The sequence below is a fragment of the Hemiscyllium ocellatum genome, chromosome 1, assembly GCF_020745735.1.
Source record: "Hemiscyllium ocellatum isolate sHemOce1 chromosome 1, sHemOce1.pat.X.cur, whole genome shotgun sequence".
NCBI classification, from domain to species: domain Eukaryota; kingdom Metazoa; phylum Chordata; class Chondrichthyes; order Orectolobiformes; family Hemiscylliidae; genus Hemiscyllium; species Hemiscyllium ocellatum.
The window spans coordinates 161,612,396-161,628,149 of NC_083401.1; the positions used below are offsets into that span (position 1 = coordinate 161,612,396).

Genomic DNA, 15,754 nt, shown 5'->3' on the forward strand with positions numbered 1-15,754 from the left:
GATAGGCAGTGACACTGACACTGAACTGAGTTTCAAAGTGCATGAGTTCAATCAAAATGATTCAGCAGCGATGCATTGAGATTGCCATGATATAGTGACCCAAAGCACAGGTCAATGGCTTCTTTGAGTGGTACATTAGTGACCAGGTTAGTAATGTTCAAAGAATGTATGGTATTGTTATCAACATGTAAGTCTTCTATGACCTTTGTGAAAGTGAAGGCATCCTGCAGGAAATTTCAAGACTTGAGCAACCAACTTTTCTCTAAATGCATTAACCAGAAATTTCCACCACCAATAACTGACTTTTGTTTATTACTCAATCCCATTAAATAGTAAATCAAAGTGATACATAAATTTTCATCAAGATGTCATTTTAGTAATGAAATACTGATGAGAAGTCTCATGTTTGTGTTCATTCAAAGCTCTAGAAAAACTTTTGTAAATGATTTTCATTGGCTAAAACTTTGATCAGCACATAGGCATAAAATGCCAGCAAATTCTTCCATTAAACCCTTCCAACTGTTAAGTGAAAGGAAGTCCAAAAAAGTCACAAGAGCTTATTATTGTGTGGTAAGAATTTAAATGAATACGAAATTTTAGAAAACATAGAACATAGAACAGTACAGCACAGTACAGGCCCTTCAGCCCACGATGTTGTGCCGACCACTGATCCTCATGTATGCACTCTCAAATTTCTGTGACAAACATTTCCTGATTAATTAGGGTGGTCACCAGGACTTCAAAAATAAATAATGAGGGTTAAAAAATGAATTAATCAGGTCATGACAGACCACAAGACCATTTTCTCCATTCACAAAATATTGAATTTCAAAGAAGAATATTTTTTACTGATTGTAGTTCAGCTACCTGCAAAATTATTTCTGTTTCTCTCCACAGATGGTGCTTAACATGCCAAATATTTCCAGCATTTTCTGTTTTCATTCCAGATTTCCTATTGACATGAATGCTGATCTTCAGTCAGATCCAGACTTGCATAATTACACATTATTTATTATATATATATAATAAATATAATATATATAATAAATAATATAATATATATATAATAAATAATTATATATATTAAAAAATATATATTATTTATATATATACACACACACATACCTTTTGCAAACTATAGGCACCAATAAGTACTGCAAAGTGATAAAAAGGAACAAAAATAACAAAAGCTAGAAACCATGTTGGCTTGTAAATCCACCTATAATTCACACAGAGTGTGGTCTACCTGTTTGTTCACTCCTATTGCCACCACTCTCTTTTAATCCAAGTTTTTCTCCCTTACTATCAACTTTGTACTTTAGTATGTGATTCAACCATGCAATTCATAAACTGGCAGAATTGTTCAAGGGAATTCAAAATCCTTTTGAACATATCAAATTTAATTACAGCTTGCCTCAGCACAATGTTCTTTAGGATTTCATAAATCAGAGATGGCACATCACAAAATATGTTAATGACCAAACTTAGTTAGTTTTGACATAATAGACTTTTTAAATCAAGTAGTTTCAAATAGCAACTAGCAATGAAAACAAATACAGAGGAATAAAGGTGTGGAATATGAAGATTAAGGAAGCACTTAATCAAAACTTAAAATGGAGTCTACCTATTAGAAAATCAATTGCAAAGTCAAAACTATCTAGCTATGGTACTATTGAAAATGCTCTACCACAAATTGTTAGGGGGTCAGGTACTGATTCAAATTGTTCCATTCATACTTATGAACCTAATTTGGTTCAATTCAAATAAATTTATCATAGATGAGAGGCAAAATAACACCATGGAGGCAGTATCCTGTTACCAAATCACCCTTTTGTTTATGCATGAACAGTCCTTGACCTCAGTACTACCTCATTCAAAGTCAGGTACCATATTGTTAGTATCTCCGGCACTTATTCTTTTTATCTGTCAGCCAGGGCTCCTTTAGTGCCCAGATCAGTAGACCCAATCAGGGATCTCATGTTCCATAAGGTTAGCTGGCTGACCTCATTAGAATCACTTCAAGGGGGTTGCATGCTTAAGCAAACTTACATTGTCAAACCTTAAAAGAAATCTTTTGTACATGCATGTTTACTTAAATATCCATGCACAATGTTTCAAAGAGTTAATGCCACTCTAGTCCGAGGTAAGTGTGCAAAATTATGGTGTTAACTTCCCCATTTTATTTCTGTCAATTTAATGCAAAATGACAAATAGGTGCCAATCACACTGGTGTGATAAGATCACTCTCAGTTTTCCACCATTTCCTTGAGGGATTTTATAACTGTAATGTGATAATTCCACCAGGTCACTGACAGAACCCCCAAAGAATTTTGTAGCCATGTATAAACTTGTAAACATTCTTTCTTACCCAATGTCTGGGAAATTTTACTGTGCGAAAAGTGCTACATACTAAATGCAAGTGTAGATCTTACAAATTAATCTGTCGTCAATTTTTTTCTCTATTTGAGAAGTTATCATATTAAGACAGTATTATTTTTCATACCAAATCATCTAATATTCAATCATTGTTTTATAATTAAATACAATTAGTGTCCACAGATTTGGAAACCCAGTATTAGAAAATCATGTTTCAATCTAATAGATTGAAATACATTCTGTTATTTACCCAGTGTTTGAAAATGCAACTTCGCGTAATCATCATCTTATAAGATTTTTGTCATATTTGCCTATAGCTCTGTATATAAACACCATATATATGCAGTTAGATAAATGCACATGTGAGTGTCTGAAAGTTTAGGTGGTTTATTACCAGACTCTTGTGTTTTAGAAAAGTCATGTAATATAAGGGAAAAATACAATTCCATCGTTAAAATAGAAGTATTAGCATGCATTCAAAGGGTAAGAAAATGACACACACATTCTGTAGAAATGAAAATTAAATGTTTCTTTGCAATCCTACCTGGAAGGCCTTTTGCCCATTTCACAATACGAACCATCTGTTTCTCTGCCAGCTTGTTCAAACTGGACAGCAGGTGATTGGTTGTGTCTGCTTGACTGCTATCGTAAGATGCATAAACCACTTCAGGTTCAATGGCTTCAAGAATAGTAATCAAGGATGGATGGATATGTGGTGGCATATGTGAGAAGTTGGGAACAAGTGCAGTGCTCGCTGTAGGTTCTGGTAAAGGGGCAGTGAATGTGATCCCTTCTTTGGGACTGTGTGGTGGCTGCTGCTCTTCATGTAGCCCTTTCACTTTTCCCAGCTTTTTCGACTTGCGTGCTAAGGGAGAAAGAAAATAATAATAACTGTTTTTTTTAAGGTGTTCTTGTATCTTACTTCAGCGTTTATACCAGATCCTGTACTTGATAACTGAAGTTGTGTACATTTCCAAGGACTTTCAATGGTATCTTGTGAATAATATCATGGACAATCTACTGACGCCAAGAAAACCACTCAAAATCTAACAAATATTAATTTTTCTGTTGGTAGGCAACATGATTCTAAATATTTTTGCACACACAAAAGGCCGAATAAAAAAACCTGCACAGTGCAATTTATTTCTGCTGACCAAGAAATTACCTATTCCTACTGAAGTTGCTGGCGTCAGTCTATTTCCATAATATGTCAAGTCCCTGCCTCAGGGTGCCTAATCGCAAGGAGTTTTCCATCAGACATTCAGATTTGCAGGCTACTGCAGGATTTAAAAGTAGAACACCAAAAGAAAAGACATATTTGCAACAGCTATGAAATCTTTCACATCGTCAGATTTATATTAACTCTACAGGGAATGCCCAGAGGTTGAGCACAGAAAGGACCTTCACAATGAAATTTAACACAGGAACAAGGGCTAGAATAGAAGTTGCTCTTGTCCAATTTTTGTCTGCAAATGGGAACTGCACATGGAATATGCCCTAACTAGGAACCATGCTTCCACGGGGAAGCTGCTTATTGTGAAAAGACAGATGTTGGATTTCTTGCTTGTCTAGTAGTGGTCCAAAAGCTGCCACTAAATAGTTTGCTTTAAATATTTTGTTTAAAATGTTCTTTTGGACTCAGAAGTCACTGTCTTCACAGTTATTCGTTCATGTAACTTAGCAAAGGACCCATCTCCAGACCTCCTCCCTCACATTTCCTATGTGAAGGAAATGTGCAAGTTTCTATGAACCAATCAAGAGATGCAGCAATGGATTCTATAATTAGGGGGACAGATAGTATCCTTTGCAAACCAGATTGGGAGTCCCGCATAGTGTGTTGCCTGCCCAGTGCCAAGGTGCAGGAAATCTCTGATCGGCTTGAAAGGATACTGCAGCAGGAGGGGGAAGGATCCAGTTGTTGTGGTCCACGTTGGGACTAACAACATAGGCAACAGTAGGATGGAGGAGCTGTCTGGGATTATCGAGCACTAGGAACAAAATTAAGAAACAGGTCCTCAAGGGTCATAATCTCCAGACTATTGCCTGAGCCACGTGCAAATTGGCTTAGGGACAAGAAAATTAGGGAAGTAAACATATGGTTAAGGGAATGGTGTGGGAAAGAGGGGTTTCATTTCACGGGCATTGGCATCAGTTTTGGAATCGGGTGATTTGTACTGATGGGACGGTCTCCACCTGAACTTATCTGGAACCAGTGTTCTAACAAAAGAAAAAAATGGGCTGGTCACCAGGACTTTAAACTTGTGAGTCGGGGGAAGGGAAAGGAAATGTATGGTAATAATTGAAAAGGTAAGCAACAGGTTAGCATGTATGCAGGAGGGTTTAAGTTCAAGGCAGACTATGAAAGAAGCAAAAATGAAGGATAACTCAGGAGAATCATGGTGGTAAGAAAGCTAGCATAAAGGCACTTTACCCGAATGCTCACCGGATTCGTAACAAAGTTGATGAGTTAACGGCACAAATCATTGTGAACGAATATGATTTGGAAGCCATCATGGAGACATGGTTGCAGAATGGTCATGACGGGGAATTAAATATCCAGGGATACCAGACTATTTGGAAGGACAGACAGAAGTGCAAGGGAGGTGGTGTAGCTCTGATATTCAAGGAGGTCAGCAGGGGGTTGCTGAGAGATGATATAGATTCTATGGAGCATGAGGTTGAACACACTTGGGTGGAAATTAGGACTGCCAAGAAGAAAATGTCACTGATAGGCATGGTCTATAGGTCACCAAATAATAACATCACATTGGGGCGGGCAATAAAGAAGGAAATAACTAATGCCTGCAAAAATGGTACGCTATTATCCTGAGGAATTTTAATCTGCATGTAGATTGGTCAAACCGGTTCAGTCAGGGTAGCGTTGAGGAGGAATTCGTTGAGTGTATCTGTGATAGTTTTCTAGAACCGTGTGTAATGGAACCGATGAGGTAGCAAGCCACCCTAGATCTGGTCCTGTGTAATGAGACAGGAATAAATAGTGACCTCTAGTCAGGGATCCTTTTGGAAGGAGTGATCATAGTATGGTTACAGCTGGATAGTGTGAAGATAAAACCCAATATCAGGGTCCTGTGCTTGAATAAAGGGGACTATGATAGAATGAGGGAGGACCTGGCTAAAGGAGACTAGAAACAGACTTTATGATGTGACAGTTGACGAGCAGTGGGGGATCCTCAAAGAAATTTTTCAAAGTGCTCAGCAAAGTATATTCTGGTGAGAAGGAAGGACTATAAGAGGAGGGGTAATAAGAGGAGGACAATAAGAGGATGGGTCTAAGGAAATAAGGCAGGCTATCAAAGCGAAAGAGAAGGCTAACCAAGTAGTCAAAAACAGCAAGAATCTAGAAAATTGGAAAAACTTTAAAAGTCAACAGAAAGCCACAAAAAGAGCGAGAAAGAAAAGTAAGGTAGAGTATGAGAAAAAAAACCTAGCACAGAATATAAAGACAGATAGCAGAAGTTTCTATAGCTATTTACAACAAAGAAGAGTGTCTAAAGTAAATGTTGGTCCTTTAGAGGATGAGAAGGGGCAGTTAGTTATGGAATATGATGAAATAGTTGAGGCATTGAACAGGTACTTTGCATCGGTCTTCACAGTGGAGGATATTATAAACATGCCAATAAGTGACAAAGAGACAAAAGTAGGTGAGGACCGGGAAACAATTATTATTACGGAAGAGCTACTGTTGGGTAAGCTAATGGAGCTCGGGTTAGATAAGTCTCCTGGCTTTGATGGAATGCATCCCAGATTACTAAAAGAGATGGTGGGAGAAATTGCAGGACTGACTGTAATTTTCCAAACTTTGCTGGACTCTGAGGCAGTCCCAGCAGTTTAGAAAATAACAAATGTGACGCCACTGTTTAAAAAGGGAAGTAGACAAAAGATGGGGAATTATAGACCAGTGAGCTTAACCTCTGTAGTGGGGAAGATGCTTGAGTCTATTATCAAGGAAGAAATAGGGTATCACGAAAGAAATTGTCTCATTGTACAGACACAGCATGGGTTCATGAAGGGCAGGTCATGCTTTATAAATCTTGGAATTCTATGAAGACATTTCAAGCAAGGTGGACAACAGGGACCCAGTAGATGTGGTGTACTTAGATTTCCAAAAGGCCTTTGAAAAGGTGCTGCACATGAGGCTGCTGCATAAGATAAGGATGCATGGTGTTAGGTGTAGAGTATTAGCGTGGATAGAGGATTGGTTGACTTATAGTAAGCAAGGAGTGGGGATAAATAAGTGCTATCTGGCTGGCAATCAGTGACTAGTGGTGTGCCTCGGGATCGGTGTTGGGACCACAATTATTTACAATTTATATAGACAATTTGGAGTTGGGGACCACGTTTACGGTGCCAAAATTTGCTGATGACACTACAATGAGTGACAGAGCAAAGTGTGCAGAGGTCTATGAAACTTTGCAGACAAACATAGATATATTGAGTGAGTGGGCAAAAGGCTGGCAGATGGAATACTATGTTAGTAAACATGAAGTCATACATTTTGGTAGGAGTAACAGCAAAATAGATTATTACTTGAATGGTAAAAAGTTCCAGCATGCTGATTTGCAGAAAGACCTGGGTGTTCTTGTGCATGAATGGTCTGCAGGTACAAATAATTAGGAAGGCAAATGGAACTTTGTCCTTCATTGCTAAAGGGGTTGAATTTAAAAGCAGGGCAGTAATGTTACAGCTGTACAGGGTGCTGGTGAGGCCACACTTAGAGTACTGTGTTCAGATATGATCTCCTTACTTGAGAAAGTATGTACTGGCACTGAGGGGGGTGCAGAGGAGGTTCACTAGGTTGATTCCAGAGTTGAGGGAGTTGGCTTATGAGGAGAGGCTGAGTAGATTGGGATTATATTTGTTGGAATTCAGAAGAATGAGGGGGGGAATCTTATAGAAACATATAAAATTATGAAGGGAATCGATAAAATAGAAATAGATAGGATGCTTCCATGGATAGATGAGACGAGGACAAGAGGGCATGGCCTCAAGATTAGAGGAAGCAGGTTTAGAACTGAACTGAGCAGGAACTTCTTCACCCACAGGGTTGTTTATCTATGGAATTCCATCCCAGTGAAGTAGTTGACTTCTTGACTGCTTTTAGTAACTGCTTTTAAAGCTGAGTGGGCGGCACGGTGGCACAGTGGTTAGCACTGCTGCCTCACAGCGCCTGTAGACCCGGGTTCAATTCCCGACTCAGGCGACTGACTGTGTGGAGTTTGCACGTTCTCCCCGTGTCTGCGTGGGTTTCCTCCGGGTGCTCCGGTTTCCTCCCACAGTCACAAAGATGTGCGGGTCAGGTGAATTGGCCATGCTAAATTGCCCATAGTGTTAGGTAAGGGGTAAATGTAGGGGTATGGGTGGGTTGCGCTTCGGCGGGTCGGTGTGGACTTGTTGGGCCGAAGGGCCTGTTTCCACACTGTAAGTCTAATCTGAGGTAGATACTTCTTGGAAAATAAAGGAATTCAGGGATATGGTGAAAACGAGGGTAAGTGGAGCTGAGTCCATGAAAAGATTAGCCATGATCTTATTAAGTGGCGAGGCAGGCTCGAAGGGCCGGACAGCCTACTCATGCTCCTAGTTCTTATGTTATGTGATGAAGAACATCCTGCTTCCCTTTCATCTCTTTTTATATGTCGCCAGCCAGGAAACTGGATCATAAAACTCTTAAGGTGACTGTGAAATAACTCTTCAGAGGCCGGCATCCTATCATCAATCATCCTTTATTTACAAATGCATAGCCTTTGACAATTAGCATTGACTCTCACTAAGTCAGGCATTCCAGGCACAATATCCCTGCCATTCATTCTTTTCTGTCAACCATGTCTCCCTGATTGGACCAGATTAAGAGCCCCAATCTATGAGGTTCAGCTGGCTGCAGTCTGCATTGTCTTTCCTGATACTTTGCAGCATGACATCTTGACTCACTTGTTCCCTCTCAAGCACCGGTCTAAAAATAGCCACACTGGGAAGATACAGAGTGTAAGCTAACAGGATCAATTTATGATGTAAAGTTTGGGGACGTGGGGTGCATTGTGTTGAGGAAAAACAGAGTCAAAACAATATGCCTTTTGAAACTATGTGCTTCCTCCCTATTAAACAAGCATGCCATCAAATACTGCCTTTAGCCTCTGACAGTATGCAGCAAATGCAAGACTAATTGGGATGAGTACATTCCTTACACCTGTAGCAGCCTCAGGTATAACTTCTCAGGATTGCAGCCCAGCTGAAAATTTCTGTCGAGTATAGTGTCAGAGAGATGTACAGCATGGAAACAGACTCTTCGGTCCAACCCGTCCATGCCGACCAGATATCCCAACCCAATCTAGTCCCGCCTGCCAGCACCCGGCTCATATCCCTCCAAACCCTTCCTATTCATATACCCATCCAAACGCCTCTTAAATGTTGCAATTGTACCAGCCTCCACCACTTCCTCTGGCAGCTCATTCCACACCCATATCACCCTCTGTGTGGAAAAAGTTGCCCCTTAGATCTCTTTTATATCTTTCCCCTCTCACCCTAAACCTATGCCCTCTAGCTCTTGACTCCCTGACCCCAGTGAAAAGACTTTGCCTATTTATCTTATCCATGCTCCTCATAATTTTGTAATCCTCTATAAGGTCACCCCTCAGCCTCTGACACTCCAGGGACAACAGCCCCAGCCTAATCAGCTTCTCCCTATAGCTCAAATCCTCCAACCCTGGCAAACATCAAAAATCTTTTCTGAACCCTTTCAAGTTTCACAACATCTTTCCAATAGGAAGGAGACCAGAATTGCACGTGGTATTCCAACAATGGCCTAGCCAATGTCTTGTACAGCCTCAACATGACCTCCCAACTCCTGCACTCAATACTCTGACCAATAAAGGAAATCATACCAAATGCCTTCTTCACTATCTTATCTACCTGCGACTCCACTTTAAAGGAGCTATGAACCTGCACTCCAAGGTCTCTTTGTTCAGCAACAATCCCTAGGACTTTACCATTAAATGTATAAATCCTGCTAAGATTTGCTTTCCCAAAATGCAGCACCTCGCATTTATCTGAATTACACTCTATCTGCCACTTCTCAGCCCATTTATCCCATCTGGTCCAGATCCTGTTGTAATCTGAGGTAACCTTCTTCACTGTCTACTACATCTCCAATTTTGGTGTTATCTACAAACCTACTAACTATATCTCTTATGCTCGCATCCAAATCATTTATGTAAATGACAAAAAGTAGAGGACCCAGCACTGATCCTTGTGGCACTCCACTGGTCACAGGCCTCCAGACTGAAAAAACAACCCTCCACTACCACCCTCTGTCTTCTTCCTAAGAGACATAATTATTCTTAGAGAAGAACCTCATAGAAGGTTCACTTGACTCATTCCTTGAATAATGGGGGTTGAGTAATTTGGGTCTATATCCCCTGGAGGTTGGAAGAATGTGAAGTGATCTTATTGAAACATATGAAATCGTAAGGGAACTTGATAGAGTGGAAGATGGTTACACTGTGGGATAGACTAGAACATAGCAACACAATTTAAGAATAAGAGGTCTCCGTTTCGGATGGTGATAAGGAGAATGTTTTTCTCTTGGATAGTCCTTGCTATCTGGAATTCTTCTCCTCAAAGCAGTGAAGGTTGGATTATTGGATCTATTCAATGCAATGTGAGATAGATTTTTGACAGTTAAGGGAATTAAGTCGTAATTGTGAAAGTACAATTGGGATTACAAGCCATGATCTTACTGAATGACAAGCAGACTCAGAGGGCTACTCTTTCTCTTAAGTTATGTGTTCTTATAGTGGTCCAATGAAAGCAATTGATTCAAGCCTTAAATAAAACATTTGAATTTCATTTAAATAGTAAAAATATGGACATGACTGGGTGATATATCGATAAATGTGCAGAATTTAACCTTACGGATAAGGTTAAGTGATACAGGGATAAGCATAATTAAATTTAACGGAGCTAAGTGGATCATTTTGGGGCACTGCTAGTTAGGGAAGCAATCTAAGATCTGTCCTTTCACAATGATCAGGTTCCCTGTGGAAGCATGGTTCTAGTTAGGCTATATTATACGTACTAGACGCACAATTGCTTCCATATTGCTTAGGCTGGGAATACATGATCTATATTGTGGGACTAGCTAAGAGGAGAAAGGATGTGTACATAAGATCTAGGTGACTGAAAACAGATGAAGTTTTGGAGGAATATCGGGAATGTAGGACTAATCTGAAACAAGGAAGTAAGAGGGCTAAAAGGGGTCATGAGAAATCCTTAGCAAACAGGGTTAGGAAAATTCCAAAGGCTTTTATTCATACATACGGAATAAGAAGGTAACTAGAGAAAAGGTTGGCCCACTCAAGGACAAAGGAGCGAAGTTATGCGTGGAGTCAGAGAAAATGGGTGAGATTCTCAATGAGTACTTTGCATCACTATTCACTGAGGAAAGGGACATGGAAGATGTTGAGTTTCAGGATAGATCTTTAATTACTCTAGGTCAAATCGGCATAAGGAGGGAGGAAGTTTTGGGTATTGTAAAAGGCATTAAGGTGGACAGGTCCCCAGGTCTGGATGGTATCTATCAAAGGTTACTGAGGGAAGTGGGAGAGAAAATAGCTGGGGCTTTAACAGATATCTTTGCAGTATCCTTGAACACGGGTGAGGACCCAGAGGTCTGGAGAATTGCCAATATTATCCTCTTGTTTAAGAAAGGTAGCAGGAATAACCTAGGTAATTACAGACCTGTAAGCCTGATGTCAGTGGTAGGGAAACTGCTGGAGAAGATACTGAGGGATAGGATATATTCCCATTTGGAAAAAAATGGGCTTATCAGTGATAGGCAACATAGATTTATGTAGGGAAGGTCATGTGTTACAAACCTAATAGAATTCTTTGAGGAGGTGACAAAGTTGATTGATGTATGCTATGAATGTGTTTGCATTCCAGATATGTTTTCATTGAAGCTCTATAAAACTACAGTAAAACTTACCTATTTTCATATTCAATTCTCTCGCAATAACTGCTAATATTCTATGTTTCTTCTCAATCATTTGTTGTATCTACATGCTAACTTTGAATGATTTATACATCAGATCTTTGCCAGCAGGCTCTGCGATACATTTCTATTTAAATAGTATACTAATTTTCTATTCTTCCTGCCGTATATGTTCACCTTTTTCCCCATTAGATATCATTTGTCAGATCTTTGCTCGTGCACTCACTTAGGATGTCCTTATGCAGAATCTGGGCACAATTTTCTCATATTTTAGCTAAATGTCATTTGTGCTGAGTTTCCTAGAAGGTTTCCCTCTGAGGTTTTTCTTGCATAATTACGATAACTTGCGACATTAACTACCTACCACATCCCTACGGTGCCCTCATCTAATGCTAGCCCAATGCTCCCACTTGCCATATAATTATTCATTACTGGTGGGTTATCCTGGAATCTTTGGCCTTGGAAAGGCTGTTGTGCACCAGGTGAAGTGTTGGTAGTCTGGAGCTGCCCTGTACTGTTCATGACATTGTCCCAGACACTAGAAACTAGCGTTCTGCATTGTGGACAGAGACCTGGAGATCATAATGGACAGGATGCTACTGAGGAGGCCGATAATCGTCCCCCAAGCCAGCCAAGGGAGGTTATAATACCATCCCACTTCAGTAGGACTCTCTGTTCTTTCTGGTTTGTCAGTTAGACATGCCATTGTTCTGCCATGCTCACTTTTCAATCACTTAATCTGCATTATTAGCCTGTTGGACTATAACCTGGTGTTGAGTGATTTTTAACCTTATCCACCCAGTCCAACACCAGCATCTCCAAATTAATACCATAATCTCTTCAATGAATGTTTCTAGTAATGTCCCTATAATAGATATTAGGCTAACAGGCTTGTTTGTTATTTTCTAACATCCTCCTTAAATAAAAATGTTATATTAGCTATTTTGCAATCTGCTGGGAAATATAATGTAATGACATTTTGGATGTTTATAATCAATCCGTCTAGTATCTCTGCAGCTACTTATTTTAAGCCCCTTGAAAGAAAGGTCATCTGGTTATATTACCAGCTCGCTTCCTCTCAAACTCTACTTCCTTCCTCTTTTTTTTAGTAATTCTTTGCTGGTTCTTAAAACCTGGCAAATCTTCTGACTTACTGTTAATTTCTGCAGATTTGTACAGTGTTTCTTGTAATTTGATCCTTCCTTATTCAGCTAAGAATGATGCATCTTTCGCAATTTTTCTTTCTCATTTTTTCTTAACAGTGATTTAGTAAGTAATCCTTAAAAGTCTATCAGTGTGTCTCCATTGTTCTAGGTTTTCACTCAATATTCAAGACCATTTTAACTAGCTCTGCCTTCACAGCTTAATAATTACCTTTCATTAGTCTTAGGATCCACATTTCTCCTTTTCAAACTAATCCTGAAATTCTATCATGTTATGATTGTCAGATATGTTCTCCAGTTTGTAGTATTCTGAGAGCACTGAAAATCTTCCTAATGGCCAGTGATATATAAGTTTTGCTCAGTGTGAATCTATGCTGTATTGTAATTGCACAATTTATGTTAAATGGTATGATTACATCCATATTGTTTATGCCAGTCAACACTTTACATACCTTTAAATTATGTGATCGATACGGTCTTCAGAAAAGTTGAACTCTCCCTATATCTTGCCATAATTTCCAGCTCACTTCAAACATTACACAATGGACCAATGTTCTTCTAAAACTAGAGTACCAAAAAGGTGTATAGGACTAAGGTTATTTCAATAATAATGGATTATTTTAATAATAATGGAAAGCTTTCAGAGTTGCAGATCTGAACTTTGGAGGCGCACTCCTCATGGTTCATTGTAGATGGAAAATCATGGAAAAACAGGCAAAAATTCCCAGTATGTTCTCCTGTGGGCAAAGTCTGATGACAAGCTTTTAAATTTTTAATGTTGTTGCTCAGGTACCAAATTTAGTCTTGACAAGAAAAACTGAAATAATTTATTCTGAACTGCAGTCAAATGTCACTGTGATCTATCCTAACATCTCATTAGCTTTTTGAATAATTTTTACAGCAATTCTGAATGAATGGGCAATTTTCAACATGCATTGTTAAAACACTTCCTAAACCACTTGAGGATTTCACTCCATTATTTTGCAAATATTTAGATCTTGTAATATAGTCAAAATCATAAATGTATTTGATCACTGTCTGTTTCTGGAAATACTGAAAAGAATTCTCATGTATTGTAATGCTGCTTTGTACAGGATTGTTATAGATACTATGATGTTAAACCCAAATGTTAATTTAAGAATGCAAATATTGATATTTTATAAAAAAACTAAAATATCATTTTAAATTATCTTACTTTCATGAGTGATTTTGTTTTTCAGTGGAAGTGGTTCTGTGTTTTCAGTTAAACTACAGAAACATCTTATTGAGAGCTGTTATTGTTTTTGTTTTATTTCAGTTGGAGTGGGTTTCCTCCGGGTGGTCCAATTTCCTCCCACAATCCAAAGATGTGCAGGTTAGGTGAATTGGCCATGCTAAATTGTCCATAGTGTTCAGGGATGTGTACGTTAGGTGCATTAATCAGGGATAAATATAGGATAATAGGATAATAGTATAGGGGAATGGTCCTATAATAGTATAGGGGAGGGTCGGTGTGGACTTGTTGGGCCGAAGGACATGTTTCCACACTGTAGGCATTCTATGATTCAGTCTCCTGCCTATGTGTTTTCTCATGAGATAACTTGGTGTTGCCATGAGACTGATTTTAACTACCCAAAAGTAACTAAAAGTAGGATTCTGCAAGTAATCTCAATAGAAAGTCATACTAATAAATAAACTTTACACAGTTTAAATACATCACTGTTTTAAAATAAGTTTCTGAACACATGAAGGCATTTAAGTGCTTTGTTATGGCAAACCTACTTCCCACAACAGCCATCATTATGATCTCTTTACACAAAATTGTGTCAAATTAGGAACAGCTCATCACTGTGGTGCCAATAGTCCAAATTATATCACAGCAGCCAGTGAGCAGAAAGGCTTGTATCCAACCCACCATGGGCATGATTTGACCTAGGGTTCCAGAGGCAGTAGAACTGTATGCTATCCCTTGCTGTCACCTTGTTCGGCAACATGTTTGAGTGTTTTGGTACAATAAAATATAGGATACTTAAGAAATGGTATTATCACATAGAGTCATATTAAGAAAGGAGGGTTTTCCTGATGAAGAAAGGCATTGTTTTGTGAAAGCAAAATCATATTTTTTAAAAGTGGATGACAAATGGTTTCTGTCTGCTAAGGTTTACTTAAAGAAAGAAACAAAATTACCTCCCAAGTTCATCCCAGCTTTAAAACACTTCCGTAATCGACAAGCTGGGCAGTTTTTTCTGCGGATTTTGTCAATAATGCAGTCATTTCGTCCGGCACACAAGTAGTTTTGTTGCCCTGGTTAGATAAAAAAAGTAAAATGTAAGTCGTCAATAAGATACTATTTTAACAGCTAAATAACTCGATCTTACATAGGCTCATGTCAGTTTGGTGAATCAGTTGCCTGGATTTATGCTTTCTAGGTTACTATGTGAATTCAGAAAACATACAATAATCATCACCACGCAAAATACTTAAAAATGGCATAAAAGCAGAGCATGCAGTGCCAAAACCTCATAAATATGTATAAGTACAAGTAATTACTGTTCAGACAATACTAGCAACCACTCAGCAATGTGGAAAATTATCCAGGTATGTCCCAACTAAGGTAAAAGCAGAACTAATTAGTCAATTCCAACCCCATTAGTCTAGTCTCAAACGTCAACAAAATGTGGCAAGATTTCATCACAAGTACTGCCAAACAGCATTTACTCAACAATAATCTGCTCACTGATGTTCCATGTTAGATGACTGGAAACACTTGGCTTCTGACCATTACAACCCAGGTCGAATAGTATGGCGCTGGAAAAGCACAGGAGGTGAGGCAGCATCTTAGGAGCAGGACAATGGACATTTTGGGCAATAGCTCTTCATCAGGAATGTGAGGGTGGAAGGAGGCTGAGAGATAAATAGGGGGATGGGGGAAGGCTATAGGTAGATGCAGATGGGGGTAGTAGTAATGGAGGCAAATATATGATAATAGAGGCTACTCTCCCAACCGACCTATCACTATTACCCTGACTGTCCTGCTTCTTGGATGCTGCCTCACCTCCTGTGCTTTTCCAGCATCACAATTTGCGACTCTAGCTCACTTTCTCCTCATTACAACCTTGGCCCAAACATGAACAAAAATGAACTCCAGAGGGATGGACAGAGTTACTGCTTTTGATACCAAAGCAGTATTTGACTGTGGCATTAAAGAGCTGTACCAAAATTGAAGTCACCC

At 39.1% G+C, this 15,754-nt stretch overlaps 1 protein-coding gene across 5 annotated transcripts in view; it reads right to left on the reverse strand.

The window, feature by feature from the left end:
- Positions 1–15,754, reverse strand: part of nr3c2 (nuclear receptor subfamily 3, group C, member 2) — a 314,785-nt gene that overhangs the window by 83,993 nt on the left and 215,038 nt on the right. For all 5 annotated transcript variants that reach the window (XM_060827287.1, XM_060827277.1, XM_060827295.1 and 2 more), the window contains 2 exons: positions 14,710–14,826; positions 2,921–3,241 (listed from right to left, as the gene is read on the reverse strand). In XM_060827287.1, coding sequence (XP_060683270.1) covers positions 2,921–3,241; positions 14,710–14,826 — 438 coding nt within the window. The remainder of the gene's footprint in view (positions 1–2,920; positions 3,242–14,709; positions 14,827–15,754) is intronic.